Here is a 15,555-nt window from a genome sequence, read left to right as displayed (position 1 = left end):
AGGGGCATGAGGTTTATCCCTGAACCAAGGTCACACAGAGCCTTTTCAAAGATCATGTTGCCTATGGTACAAGGTATTACGAACTTTCCAGGATCCTGTTTCTTCTGAGGCAATGTTAGTTGATCCAGATCACTTAGTTCATTGGTGAACAAGGGAGGTTCATCTTCCCAAGTCTCAATACCAAATAATTTGGCATTCATCTTCATGATTGCACCAAGGTACTTGGTAACTTGCTCTTCAGTAACATCCTCATTCTCTTCAGAAGATGAATACTCGTCAGAGCTCATGAAGGGCATAAGGAGGTTCAATGGAATCTCTATAGTCTCTAGATGAGTCTCAGATTCCTTTGGTTCCTCAAAGGGAAACTCCTTATTGATCACTGGATGTCCCAGGAGGTCTTCCTCACTGGGATTTACGTCCTCCTCTTCCTCTCCAGGTTCGGCCATGTTGACTATGTCAATGGCCTTGCACTCTCCTTTTGGATTTTCTTCTGTATTGCTTGGGAGAGTACTAGGAGGGATTTCAGTGATCCTTTTACTCAGCTGGCCCACTTGTGCCTCCAAATTTCTAATGGAGGACCTTGTTTCATTCATGAAACTTACAGTGGTCTTAGATAGATCAGAGACTAAGTTTGCTAAATTAGATGTATTTTGTTCAGAGTTTTCTGTCTGTTGCTGAGTGGATGATGGAAAAGGTTTACTATTATTAAACCTATTTCTTCCACCATTATTAAAGCCTTGTTGAGGCCTTTGTTGATCCTTCCATGAGAGATTTGGGTGATTTCTCCATAAGGGGTTATAGGTGTTTCCATAAGGTTCACCCATGTAATTCACCTCTGCTATTGCAGGATTTTCAGGATCATAAGCTTCTTCTTCGGAAGATGCCTCTTGAGTACTGTTGGATGCAGCTTGCATTCCATTCAGACTCTATGAGAATTCATATTGACTTGTTGAGTCAATATTTTATTCTGAGCCAGTATGGCATTCAAAGTATCAATTTCAAGAACTCCCTTCTTCATAGGCGTCCCATTATTCACAGGATTCCTTTTAGAAGTGTACTTGAACTGGTTATTAGCAACCATGTCAATGAGTTCTTGAGCTTCTGCAGGAGTTTTCTTTAGGTGAATGGATCCAACTGTAGAAGTATCCAATGACATTTTAGCTAATTCAGACAGACCATCATAGAATATATCCAGGATGGTCCATTCTGAAAGCATGTCAGAAAGACACTTTTTGGTCAGTTCCTTATATCTCTCCCAAGCTTCATAGAGGGACTCACCTTCTTTCTGTCTGAAGGTCTGAACATCCACTCTAAGCTTACTCAGCTTTTGAGGAGGAAAGAACTTGGCTAAGAAAGCCTTGACCAGCTTATCCCAAGAGTTCAGGCTATCCTTAGGTTGAGAGTCCAACCATATTCTAGCTCTGTCTCTCACAGGAAAAGGGAAAAGCATGAGCCTGTAGACTTCAGGATCTACTCCATTAGTCTTAACAGTATCACATATCTACAAGAATTCAGTTAAGAACTGAAAAGGATCTTCAGATGGAAGTCCATGAAACTTGCAGTTCTGCTGCATCAGAGAAACTAATTGAGGTTTAAGCTCAAAATTGTTTGCTCCAATGGCAGGAATGGAGATACTTCTTCCATGTAAATTGGAATTAGGTCCAGTAAAGTCACTAAGCATCCTCCTTGCATTATTATTATTATTTTCGGCTGCCATCTCCTCTTCCTGTTCGAAAATTTCTGAAAGGTGCTTGCTGGATTGTTGTAATTTAGCTTCTCTTAGTTTCCTCTTCAGAGTCCTTTCAGGTTCTGGATCTGCTTCAACAAGAATGTTCTTGTTCTTGCTCCTGCTCATATGAAAAAGAGGGATAGAAAAATAATAATAATAGGGGTCCTTTTTACCACAGTATAGAGGTCCTTATGTAAGTAGAAGAAAAGAAGAAGACAAAATTCGAACACAGATGGAAGAGGGGGTTCGAATTTGGGTGAGATGAAGTGTTAGTAGATGAATAAATAAATAGAAGGAGATAAGAGAGAGAGAATTTTCAAAAATAATTTTTGAAAAAGAGTTAGTGATTTTCGAAAATAGTTTTTGAAGAAGGTTAGTAATTTTCGAGAATTAAAATCAAAAATTAAATTAATTAGTTAATTAAAAATAAATTTCGAAAAAAGAGGGAAGATATTTTCAAAAATTAGAGAGAGAGGGAGTTAGTTAGGTAGTTTTGAAAAGGATAAGAAACAAACAAAAAGTTAGTTAGTTAGTTGAAACAAATTTGAAAATCAATTTTGAAAAGATAAGAAGATAAGAAGTTAGAAAAGATATTTTAAAATCAAATTTTGAAAAAGATAAGATAAAGAGATATTTTTGAAAAGATATGATTGAAATTATTTTTGAAAAAGATTTGATTTTTTTAAAATCATAATTAATGACTTGATTCTAGAACTTAAAGTTTGAATTTTTCTTAACAAGTAAGTAACAAACTAGAAATTTTTGAATCAAAACATTAATTGATAATGTTATTTTTGAAAATTAGGAGATAAAGATAAGAAAAAGATTTTTGAAAAATATTTTTAAAATTTTTGAAAATAGATAAAAAAATGAAAAAGATTTGATTTTTGAAAAAGATTTTGAAAAAGATAAGATTTTTAAATTGAAAATTTGATTTGACTCATAAAAACAACTAGATTTTAAAAAGTTTTGAAAAAAGTCAACTCAAATTTTCGAAATTTATGAGTGAAAAAGGGAAAGATATTTTTTTTTTTATTTTTGAATGTTTTAATGATGAGAAGGAAAAACATGAAAAAGACTCAATGCATGAAAATTTTGGATTAAAACAATGAATGCATGCAAGAATGCTATGAATGTCAAGATGAACACCAAGAACACTTTGAATGTCAAGATGAACATCATGAACTTATTTTTGAAAAATTTTTAATGCAAAGAAAACATGCAAGACACCAAACTTAAAATTTTTCATGTATAGACACTATGAATGCAAGAATGCATATGAAAAACAAGAAAATACACAAAACATGAAAACATCAAGATCAAACAAGAAGACTTACCAAGAATAACTTGAAGATCATGAAGAACACTATGAATGCATGAATTTTTCGAAAAATGCAAGATGAATATGCAATTGACACCAAGCTTTCAACTTGACTCAAGACCCAAACAAGAAACATGAAATATTTTTTATTTTTATGATTTTTTTTATTTTTTTTTATTTTTTTGGATTTTTGTTTTATATTTTTCGAAAAAACATATAGGAAAAAGAAAATAAGGATTTCAAAATTTTTAATATGAATTCCAGGAATCTTGTATTCTTAGTCTAAAGCTCCAATCTGAGGGTTAGGCATGGCTTAATAGCCAGCCAAGCTTTAGTATGTAACTCAGACAAGCCACAGCTGACATACCCATTGGAAGCCCCTATCCAAAAGAATTAGACATGGCTTTACATGCAGTCAGGCTTCAACATGCTTCATGAAACTCTAGAATTCATTCTTAAAAATTCTGAAGAAAATTATATTTTTGAAAACATTTATTTTTTTTTTTGAAAACAGATGAGAAATTTTTGAAAGGTTTTTGAAAAAATTTTTGAAAATAAAACAAAAAGAAAATTACCTAATCTGAGCAACAAGATGAACCGTCAGTTGTTCAAACTCGAACAATCCCCGGCAACGGCGCCAAAAACTTGGTGCACGAAATTGTGATCTCAGGCAACGGCGCCAGAAACTCTGTACGCACGTCTTAATAAATCATTTTTCATTCACAACATCGATACAACTAACCAGCAAGTGCACTGGGTCGTCCAAGTAATAAACCTTACGTGAATAAGGGTCGATCCCACGGAGATTGTCGGCTTGAAGCAAGCTATGGTTACCTTGTAAATCTCAGTCAGGCTGATATCAAATAGTTATGGATTTTTCGAATATTAATAATAAATAGAAAATAACGATAGAAATACTTATGTAATTCGTTGGTTAGAATTTCAGATAAGCGTATAGAGATGCATTCGTTCCTCTGAACCTCTGCTTTCCTGCTGTCTTTATCCAATCAATCTTACTCCTTTCCATGGCTGGCTTTATGTAAGGACATCACCATTGTTAATGGCTACTTTTTATCCTCTCTGGAAAATGGTCCGATGCGCTGTCACTGCATGGCTAATCGTCTGGAGGCATCACCCTTGTCAATGGCTGCATCCTATCCTCTTGTGAAAAAGGTCCAAATGCTCTGTCACAGCACTGCTAATCATCTGAGGTTCTCGATCATACTGGAATAGGATTCACCCTCCTTTTGCGTCTGTCACTACGCCCAGCACTCGCGAGTTTGAAGTTCGTCATAGTCATTCAATCCCAGAGTCCTACTCGAAATACCACAGACAAGGTTTAGACTTTCCGGACTCTCATGAATGCCGCCATCAATCTAGCTTATACCACGAAGATTCTGAATAAGAGATCCAAGAGATACTCATTCAATCTAAGGTGGAACGGAAGTGGTTGTCAGGCACACGTTCGTGGGGGAATGATGATGATTCTCACGTTCATCACATTCAGGTTGAAGTGCGAATGAATATGTTAGAAGCGGAATAAGTTGAATTGAATAGAAAAATAGTAGTACTTTGCATTAATCTTTGAGGAACAGCAGAGCTCCACACCATAATCTATGGAGTGTAGAAACTCTACCGTTGAAAATACATAAGTGAAAGGTTCAGGCATGGCCATGAGGCCAGCCCCCAAAACATGATCAAAGATGATCCGAAGATCATAAGATGCCTAATACAGTAGTAAAAAGTCCTATTTATACTAAACTAGTTACTAGGGTTTACAGAAGTAAGTAATTAATGCATAAATCCACTTCCGAGGCCCACTTGGTGTGTGCTTGGGCTGAGCTTGAATGTTACACGTGTAGAGGTCAATCTTGGAGTTGAACGCCAGTTTGTAACGTATTTCTGGCGTTCAACTCTGGCTTGTGACGTGTTTCTGGCATTTAACTCCAGACAGCAACGTAGAACTGGCATTCAATGCCCTTTTACGTCATCTAAACTCGGCCAAAGTATCGACTAATATATATTGCTGGAAAGACTTGGATGTCTACTTTCCAACGCAATTGGAAGCGCGCCATTTTGAGTTCTGTAGCTCTAGAAAATCCACTTTGAGTACAGGGAGGTCAGAATCCAACAGCATCAGCAGTCCTTCTTCAACCTCTGAATCTGATTTTTGCTCAAGTCCCTCAATTTCAGCCAGAAAATACCTGAAATCACAGAAAAACACACAAACTCATAGTAAAGTCCAGAAATGTGAATTTAACATAAAACTAAATGAAAACATCCCTAAAAGTAACTAGTTTCTACTAAAAACATACTAAAAATAATGCCAAAAAGCGTATAAATTATCCGCTCATCACCCTCTATGAATCTTGGGAAAAATACAAGCAATTGATCAGAAGGTGTCCTTTTGACATACTTTCAGAATGGAGCATCCTATGCATATTCTATGATGGTCTATTTGGATTATCCAAGATGTCATTGGACAACTTTGCTGGTGGATCTCTTCATCTGAAGAAGACGCCTGCAGAAGCCCAGGAACTCATTGAAATGGTTGCAAATAACCAGTTCATGTATATGGTGTGCAAAATCGTGATCATTCCTTCCTTGGTAACGGCGCTAAAAACTTAATACGCACGTTCATGTTCTTAATTCTGTTTCACAACTTCGTACAACTAACCAGCAAGTGCACTGGGTCGTCCAAGTAATAAACCTTATGTGAGTAAGGGTCGATCCCACGGAGATTGTTGATATGAAGCAAGCTATGGTCATCTTGTAAATCTTAGTCAGGCAAATATTAGATGGTTATGGAGTTTTTGAATAGTAAAAATAATTAAACAGAAAATAAAGATAGAGATACTTATGTAATTCATTGGTGAGAATTTCAGATAAGCGTATAGAGATGCTTTCGTTCCTCTAAACCTCTGCTTTCCTACTGTCTTCATCCAATCAATCCTACTCCTTTCCATGGCAAGCTCTATGTAGGGCATCACCGTTGTCAATGGCTACATCCCATCCTCTTAGTGAAAAAGGTCCAAATGCTCTGTCACGGCACGGCTAATCATCTGTCGGTTCTCGATCATACTGGAATAGGATCCATTGACCCTTTTGCGTCTGTCACTACGCCCAGCACTCGCGAGTTTGAAGCTCGTCACAGCCATCCCTTCCCAGATCCTACTCGGAATACCACAGACAAGGTTTAGACTTTCCGGATCTCAGGAATGGCCATACATGGGTTCTAACTTATACCACGAAGACTCTAATATCTCGGACTTGGTCCCCTGTATTAGATATCCAAGAGATATCCATTCAATCTAAGGTAGAACGGAAGTGGTTGTCAGGCACGCGCTCATAAGTTGAGAATGATGATGACTGTCACGATCATCACATCCATCATATTGAAGTGCAAATGAATATCTTAGAAGCGGAATAAGTTGAATTGAATAGAAAAACAGTAGTACTTTGCATTAATCTTTGAGGAACAGCAGAGCTCCACACCTTAATCTAAGGTGTGTAGAAACTCTACCGTGGAAAATACATAACTGATGAAGGTTCAGGCTTGGCCAAGAGGCCAGCCCCCAAATGTGATCTAAAGATGAAACTAAAGATCATCTAAAGATGTAAATACAATAGTAAAAATTCCTATTTATACTAAACTAGTTACTAAGGTTTACAGAGATAAGTAAATGATGCAGAAATCCACTTCTGGGGCCCACCTGGTGTGTGCTTGGGCTGAGCATTGAGCTTTACACGTGTAGAGGTCTTTCTTGGGGTTGAACGCAAGTTTGTAACCTGTTTCTGGTGTTTAACTCCACTTTGCAACCTGTTTCTGGCGTTTGACTCCAGAATGTAGCATGAAACTGGCGTGCAGTTTATGTCATCTATCCTTAATAAAGGTATAGACTATTATATATTTCTGGAAAGCCCTGGATGTCTACTTTCCAACGCAATTGAGAGTGCACCATTTGGAGTTCGGTAGCTCTAGAAAATCCACTTTGAGTGCAGGGAGGTCAGAATCCAACAGCATCTGCAGTCCTTCTTTAACCTCTGAATCTGATTTTTGCTCAAGTCCCTCAATTTCAGCCAGAAAATACCTGAAATCACAAGAAAACACACAAACTCATAGTAAAGTCCAGAAATGTGAATTTTAATTAAAAACTAATAAAAATATACTAAAAACTAACTAAATTATACTGAAAACTATGTAAAAACAATGCCAAAAAGCGTATAAATTATTCGCTCATCACAACACCAAACTTAAATTGTTGCTTGTCCCCAAGCAACTGAAAATCAAATAGGATAAAAAGAAGAGAATATACTATAAATTCCAAAATATCAATGAAACTTAGCTCCAATCAGATGAGCGGGACTTGTAGCTTTTTGCCTCTTAAATAGTTTTGGCATCTCACTTTATCCATTGAGATTCAGAATGATTGGCATCTATAGAAACTTAGAATTCAGATAGTGATATTGTTTCTCCTAGTTCAGTATGTTGATTCTTGAACACAATTACTTAATGAGTCTTGGCCGTGGCCCTAAGCACTTTGTTTTCCAGTATTACCACCGAATACATAAATGCCACAGACACATAACTGGGTGAACCTTTTCAGATTGTGACTCAGCTTTGCTAAAGTCCCCAATTAGATGTGTCCAGGGTTCTTAAGCACACTTTGTTTTTGCTTTGGACCATGACTTTAACCGCTTAGTCTCAAGTTTTCACTTGACACCTTCACGCCACAAGCACATGGTTAGGGACAGCTTGGTTTAGTCGCTTAGGCTAGGATTTTATTCCTTTAGGCCCTCCTATCCACTGATGCTCAAAGCCTTGGATCCTTTTTATTACCCTTGCCTTTTGGTTTTAAGGGATATTGGCTTTTTGCTCTTGCCTTTTAGTTTAAAGAGCTTTTGGCTTTTTCTGCTTGCTTTTTCTTTTTCTATTTTTTTTTGCCATTTTTTTCTTTTTTTGTCTGCAAGCTTTTGTATTCACTGCTTTTTCTTGCTTCAAGAATCACTTTTATAATTTTTCAGATTATCAAATAACATTTCTCCTTTTCATCATTCTTTCAAGAGCCAACATATTTAACATTCATAAACATCAACTTCAAAAGACATATGCACTGTTCAAGCATACATTCAAAAAACAAAAAGTATTGTCACCACATCAAAATAATTAAACTAGTTTCAAGGATGAATTCGAAACCATGTACTTCTTGTTCTTTTGTAATTAAAACATTTTTCATTCAAGAGAGGTGATGGATTCATATTCACTACTTTAAGGCATAGACACTTGAATACTAATGATCATGTAATAAGACACAAATATAGATAAACATTTAACATAAAAATGAAAAACAAAAAATTTAAGAACAAGGAATGAGTCCACCTTAGTGATGGTGGCGTTTTCTTCTTGAGGAACCAATGATGTCCTTGAGCTATTCTATGTCTCTTCCTTGTCTTTGTTGCTCCTCCCTCATTGCTCTTTGATCTTCTCTAATTTCATGGAGGATGATGGAGTGCTCTTGATGTTCCACCTTTGGTTGTCCCATGTTGGAACTTAATTCTCCTAGGGAGGTGTTGATTTGTTCCCAAAAATTCTGTGGAGGGAAGTGCATCCCTTGAGGCATTAGTAGTTATGAAAAAAAAAAACAAAAAAAACAATGCTTTTTCCACACCAAACTTAAAATTTTTGCTCGTCCTCGAGCAAAAGAATAAAGAAGTGAATAGAAGAAGAAAATGGAGGAGATGGAGGTGTGTGAATGGTTCGGTCAAGGGGGTTTTAGGTGGTTATGATGTGTGAAAAGGAAGGAGTGATGGTTTGAATTTAAGTGGGTGGGTGTAGGTGGGTTGTATAATGGTTTTGGAGGAGTAATGGAGGTGATTGGTGGAGGTTAATTGAGGAAGAATGTTATGAAAAGGTGTGAAGATGAGAGAAGAAGTGGAAGGGATCCTGTGGGGTCCACAGATCCAGTGGGGTCAAGGACTTAGCATCCCTGCTCCAATTAGACGTGTAAAACGCCCTATATATGCAATCCTGGCGTTTAACGCCAGACTGCAGCATGTTTCTGGCGTTAAACGCCACTTCCTTGCTTGTTTTGGGCGTTCAACACCAGTTTATAGCATGTTTCTGGCATTGAACGCCAGTATGGTGCATGTTTCTGGCATTAAATGACAGTCTGATACTTGTTTCTGGCGTTTAACGCCAGCTTTCCTCTGGGTGCAATCCTGGCATTTAAACGCCAGACTGCTGCTTATTTATGGCGTTTAACGCCAGTTTCATGCTCTGTTCTGGCGTTAAACACCAGCCAGATGCTCCTTACTGGCGTTTAAACACCAGTAAGTCCTTCCTCCAGGGTGTGCTATTTTTAATGCTGTTTTTCATTCTGTTTTTGATTTTTTTGTAGTTTTTGTGACTCCACATGATCATCAACCTAATAAAACACGAAATAATAAAATACATATAATTAAATAACATTGGGTTGCCTCCCACAAGCGCTTCTTTAATGTCAATAGCTTGGCAGTGGGCTCTCACGGAGCCACACAGGTGATCAGGTCAATTTTGTAGACTCCCAACACCAAACTTAGAGTTTGATTGTGGGGGCTTTGGTTGACTCTGTACTGAGAGAAGCTTTTCATGCTTCCTCTCCATTGTTACAGAAGGATAGCCTTGGGCCTTAAACACAAGGTAGTCCCCATTCAATTGAAGGACTAACTCTCCTCTATTAACATCTATCACAGCTCCTGCTGTGGCTAGGAAGGGTCTTCCAAGGATGATGCATTCATCCTCCTCCTTCCTAGTGTCTAAGATTATGAAATCAGCAGGGATATAAAGGCCTTCAACCTTTACTAACACGTCCTCTACTAATCTATAAGCTTGTCTTACTGACTTGTCTGCCAATTGTAATGAGAATATGGCAGGCTGTACTTCAATGATCCCCAGCTTCTCTATTACAGAGAGTGGCATAAGATTTATACCTGACCCTAGGTCACACAGAGCTTTCTCAAAGGTCATGGTGCCTATGGTACAGGGTATTAAGAATTTGCCAGGATCTTGTTTTTTTTGAGGTAAAGTTTGCTGAACCCCTGTATTCAGTTCACTAATGAGCAAGGGAGGTTCACCTTCCCAAGTCTCATTACCAAACAGCTTGGCATTCAGCTTCATTATGGCTCCAAGATATTGAGCAACTTGCTCTTCGGTTACATCTTCATCCTCTTCAGAGGAAAAATAGTCTTCGGAGCTCATGAACGGCAGAAGGAGGTTTAGTGGAATCTCTATGGTCTCTATATGAGCCTTAGATTCCTTTCGGTCCTTAATAGGGAACTCCTTCTTGCTTGAGAGACGTCCCATGATGTCATCCTCATTGGGATTCACGTCCTTTCCTTCCTCTCTAGGTTCGGCCATGTTGATTATGTTAATGGCCTTGCACTCTCTTTTTGGATTCTCTTTAGTATTGCTTGGGAGAGTACTAGGAGGGGTTTCAGTGATTTTCTTACTCAGTTGGCCCACTTGTGCCTCCAAATTTCTTATGGAGGACCTTGTTTCACTCATGAAACTTAGAGTGGCCTTAGACAGATCAGAGACTAAGTTTGCTAAATTAGAGGTATTTTGTTCAGAGTTCTCTGTCTGTTGCTGAGAAGATGATGGAAAAGGCTTGCTATTGCTGAGCCTGTTTCTTCCACCATTATTAAAGCCTTGTTGAGGCTTTTGTTGATCCTTCCATGAGAGATTTGGGTGATTTCTCCATGAGGGATTATAGGTGTTTCCATAGGGTTCACCCATGTAATTCACCTCTGCTATTGCAGGGTTCTCAGGATCATAAGCTTCTTCCTCAGAATATGCCTCTTGAGTACTGTTGGATACAGCTTGTATTCCATTCAGACTCTGGGAAATCATGTTGACTTGCTGAGTCAACATTTTGTTCTGAGCCAATATGGCATTCAGAGTATCAATTTCAAGAATTCCCTTCTTCTGAGGCGTTCCATTATTCACGGAATTTCTCTCAGAAGTATACATGAATTGATTATTTGCAACCATGTCAATAAGTTCTTGAGCTTCTGCAGGCGTTTTCTTTAGGTGAATGGATCCACCTGCAGAATGGTCTAGTGACATCTTGGAGAACTCAGACAGACCATAATAGAATATATCCAGAATGGTCCATTCTGAAAGCATGTCAGGAGGACACCTTTTGGTCATCTTCTTGTATCTTTCCCAAGCTTCATAGAGGGATTCACCATCTTTTTGCTTGAAGGTCTGAACATCCACTCTAAGCTTGCTCAGCTTTTGAGGAGGAAAGAACTTAGCCAAGAAGGCCGTGACCAGCTTATCCCAAGAGTTCAGGCTATCTTTAGGTTGTGAGTCCAACCATGTTCTAGCTCTGTCTCTTACAGCAAAAGGGAAAAGCATGAGCCTGTAGACTTCAGGATCTACTCCATTAGTCTTAACAGTCTCACAGATCTGCAAGAACTCAGTTAAAAACTGATAGGGATCTTCTGATGGAAGTCCATGGAATTTGCAGTTCTGTTGCATTAGAGCAACTAATTGAGGTTTCAGCTCAAAATTATTTGCTCCAATGGTAGGGATTGAGATGCTTCTTCCATCAAACTTGGAAGTAGGTGTAGTATAATCACCAAACATCCTCCTTGCATTATTGTTGTTAGGTGCGTCTGCCATCTCCTTTTCTTGTTCAAAAATTTCAGTAAGGTTATCTCTAGATTGTTGTAATTTAGCTTCTCTTAGTTTTCTCTTCAGAGTCCTTTCAGGTTCTGGATCAGCTTCAACAAGAATGCCCTTTTCCTTGTTCCTGCTCATATGAAAGAGAAGAGAACAAGAAAAGAAGAGGAATCCTCTATGTTACAGAAAAGGGGTTCCTTATTGTTAGTAGAAGAAGAAAGGGAATTAGAGTGAAGAAGAATGGATAATCCAAACACAAGTGTGAGGATAGAAGTGTTAATGGATGAATAGATAAATAGAAGGAGATTAGAGATGAGAGAAGAATTCAAAAATTTAACAAAATAAAATAAAAATATTTTAAATTTAAATTTAAAATTCAAAAATTAAAATTAAAATTAAATTAAATTAAAATTAAAACAATTAGTTAATTAAAACGAAATTTTGAAAAAGAGGGAAGGGATTTTTGAAAATTAAAGGTGGAGAGTTAGTTGGGCAGTTTTGAAGAAGATATGATTGAAACAAAAAGATATGATTGAGTAAAAGAGATTTGGAATTTGTTTTTGAAAAAGATATGATTGAAATTGAAAAAGATATGATTGAAACAAAAAGATAAGATTGATTGAAAAAGATTTAAAAATCAATTTTAAAAAGATTAGAGGTTAGGGGAGAAGTTAGAAAGAATTTTGAAATTGATTTTGAAAAAGATATGATAAGGAATTGAAAAGATTTAATTTTGAAAACTAAAGTTGATTACTTGACTAACAAGAAACAAAAAGATATGATTTTAAAATTTAAAGATTGAACCTTTCTTAATAGGCAAGTAACAACTTAATATTTTTGAATCAATCATATTAAATGTTGGTATTAATTTCGAAAATATGAAATGAAAATAAGAAAAAGATTTTTGAAAATCAATTTGAAATTTTCGAAAATTATGAAAGAAAAATGAAAAGGATTTGATTTTTGAAAAAGATTTTGAAAAAGATAAGATTTTCAAATTGAAAATTTGAGTTGACTCATAAGAAACAATTTGATTTTTAAAATTTTTTGAAAATGTCAATCCAAATTTTCGAAAATTTATGAGAGAAAAGGGAAAGATATTTTTTTGATTTTTGAATTTTAATAAAGAAAGAGAAAAACAACCCAAAGACTCAATGCATGAAAATTTTGGATCAAAACATGTGATGCATGCAAGAACACTATGAATGTCAAGATGAACACCAAGAACACTTTGAATGTCAAGATGAACACCAAGAACTTATTTTTAAAAAATTTTCAAGAAAAAAAAATATGCAAGACACCAAACTTAAAAATTTGCAAACTTTAGACACTAACAAATTGAAAATGCATATGAAAAACAAGTAAAGACACAAAACAAGAAAATAAGGGGATCAAACAAGAAGACTGGCCAAGAACAACTTGAAGATCATGAAGAATGCAATGCATGAAATTTTTGAAAATAATTTTTAGAAAATTAAAAAGATGCAATTGACACCAAACTTAAAACTTCACTCTAGACTCAAACAAGAAACACAAAAAATATTTTTGATTTTATGATTTTATAAATTTTTTTGATTTTTCGAAAATAAATTTGGGAAAAATGAAAAAAGAAGATATATATATATTTGTATTTTTCGAAAATAAGAAATAAAAAGCTTAAAATTAAAATAAAATTACCTAATCTGAGCAACAAGATGAACTGTCAATTGTCCAAACTCGAACAATCCCCGGCAACGGCGCAAAAAACTTGGTGTGCGAAATCGTGATCATTCCTACCTTGGTAACGGCGCTAAGAACTCAATACGCACGTTCATGTTCTTAATTCTGTTTCACAACTTCGTACAACTAACCAGCAAGTGCACTGGGTCGTCCAAGTAATAAACCTTACATGAGTAAGGGTCGATCCCATGGAGATTGTCGGTATGAAGCAAGCTATGGTCATCTTGTAAATCTCAGTCAGGTGGATATTAGATGGTTATGGAGTTTTCGAATAATAATAATAATTAAACAGAAAATAAAGATAGAGATACTTATGTAATTCATTGGTGAGAATTTCAGATAAGCGTATAGAGATGCTTTCGTTCCTCTGAACCTCTGCTTTCCTACTGTCTTCATCCAATCAATCCTACTCCTTTGCATGGCAAGCTCTATGTAGGGCATCACCGTTGTCAATGGCTACATCCCATCCTCTCAGTGAAAAAGTTCCAAATGCTCTGTCACGGCACGGCTAATCATCTGTCGGTTCTCGATCATACTGGAATAGGATCCATTGATCCTTTTGCGTCTGTCACTATGCCCAGCACTCGCGAGTTTGAAGCTCGTCACAGCCATCCCTTCCCAAATCATACTTGGAATACCACAGACAAGGTTTAGACTTTTCGGATCTCAGGAATGGCCATCCATGGGTTCAAACTTATACCACAAAGACTCTAATATCTCGGACTCGGTCCCCTGTATTAGATATCTAAGTGATATCCATTCAATCTAAGGTAGAACGGAAGTGGTTGTCAGGCACGCGCTCATAAGTTGAGAATGATGATGACTGTCACGATCATCACATCCATCATATTGAAGTGCAAATGAATATCTTAGAAGCGGAATAAGTTGAATTGAATAAAAAAATAGTAGTACTTTACATTAATCTTTGAGGAACAGCAGAGCTCCACACCTTAATCTATGGTGTGTAGAAACTCTACCATGGAAAATACATAAGTGATGAAGGTTCAGGCATGGCCGAGAGGCCAGCACCGAAACGTGATCTAAAGATGAAACTAAGGATCATCCAAAGATGTAAATACAATAGTAAAAAGTCCTATTCATACTAAAATAGTTACCTAGGGTTTACAGAGATAAGTAAATGATGCAGAAATCCACTTCTGGGGCCCACTTGGTGTGTGCTTGGGCTGAGCATTGAGCTTTACATGTGTAGAGGTCTTTCTTGGGGTTGAACGCCAGTTTGTAACCTGTTTTTGACATTTAACTCCACTTTGCAACCTGTTTCTGGCGTTTGACTCCAGAATGCAGCATGGAACTGGTGTGCAACGCCAGTTTACGTCCTATATCCTTAATCAAAGTATAGACTATTATATCATGCTGGAAAGCCCTGGATGTCTAATTTCCAACGCAATTGAGAGCGCGCCATTTGGAGTTCTGTAGCTCCAGAAAATTGACTTTGAGTGCAGGGAGGTCAGAATCCATCAGCATCTGCAGTCCTTCTTTAACCTCTGAATCTGATTTTTGCTCAAGTACCTCAATTTCAGCCAGAAAATACCTGAAATCATAAGAAAACACACAAACTCATAATAAAGTCCAGAAATGTGAATTTTAATTAAAAACTAATAAAAATATACTAAAAACTAACTAAATTATACTGAAAACTATGTAAAAACAATGCCAAAAAGCGTGTAAATTATTCGCTAATCAGTACACTTCTGAAAGAAATCCTGTGAATAATAGGACAACTCAGAAGAGGAGAGTTCTTGAGATTGATACTCTGAATGCCATATTAGCTCAGAACAAAATATTGACTCAGCAAGTCAATATGATTTCTCAGAGTCTGACTGGAATGCAAGCTACATCTGGCAGTACTAAAGAAGCTTCCTCTGAAGAAGAAGCCTATGACCCTGAGAATCCTGGAATGGAAGAAGTGAATTACATAGGATAATCCTATGGAAACACTTACAATCCTTCATGGCGGAATCATCCTAATCTCTCATGGAAGGATCAACAGAAGCCTCAATAAGGTTTTAATAATAATAATGGTGGGAGAAATAGGTTTGGCAATAGCAAGCCTTTTCCATCATCTTCTGAGCAACAGACAGAGAATTCTAAGCAGAGCTT

At 36.8% G+C, this 15,555-nt stretch overlaps 1 protein-coding gene and 2 non-coding genes across 3 annotated transcripts in view; 2 read left to right on the top strand and 1 right to left on the bottom strand.

Moving 5' to 3' along the window:
- The first annotated feature begins 1,210 nt into the window (after window positions 1-1,210).
- On the top strand, window positions 1,211-1,318 carry LOC148570884 (small nucleolar RNA R71). Its single transcript, XR_015908502.1, has one exon. It is a non-coding gene; the product is annotated as a small nucleolar RNA R71 (small nucleolar RNA).
- Window positions 1,319-9,597: 8,279 nt separating this feature from the next.
- The window catches only part of LOC148570880 (uncharacterized), a 76,534-nt gene continuing 70,576 nt past the window's right edge, over window positions 9,598-15,555 (bottom strand). Inside the window, exon 2 of the mRNA XM_088507167.1 lies at window positions 9,598-11,787. Coding sequence (XP_088363293.1) covers window positions 9,598-11,787 — 2,190 coding nt within the window. The remainder of the gene's footprint in view (window positions 11,788-15,555) is intronic.
- On the top strand, window positions 11,209-11,316 carry LOC148570883 (small nucleolar RNA R71). The gene has a single exon (XR_015880524.1). It is a non-coding gene; the product is annotated as a small nucleolar RNA R71 (small nucleolar RNA).

The sequence above is a fragment of the Arachis ipaensis genome, chromosome B3, assembly GCF_059453495.1.
Source record: "Arachis ipaensis isolate K30076 ecotype BB chromosome B3, ASM5945349v1, whole genome shotgun sequence".
In the NCBI taxonomy this organism is placed as follows: domain Eukaryota; kingdom Viridiplantae; phylum Streptophyta; class Magnoliopsida; order Fabales; family Fabaceae; genus Arachis; species Arachis ipaensis.
This window is presented reverse-complemented; position numbering and strand designations above follow the sequence as displayed.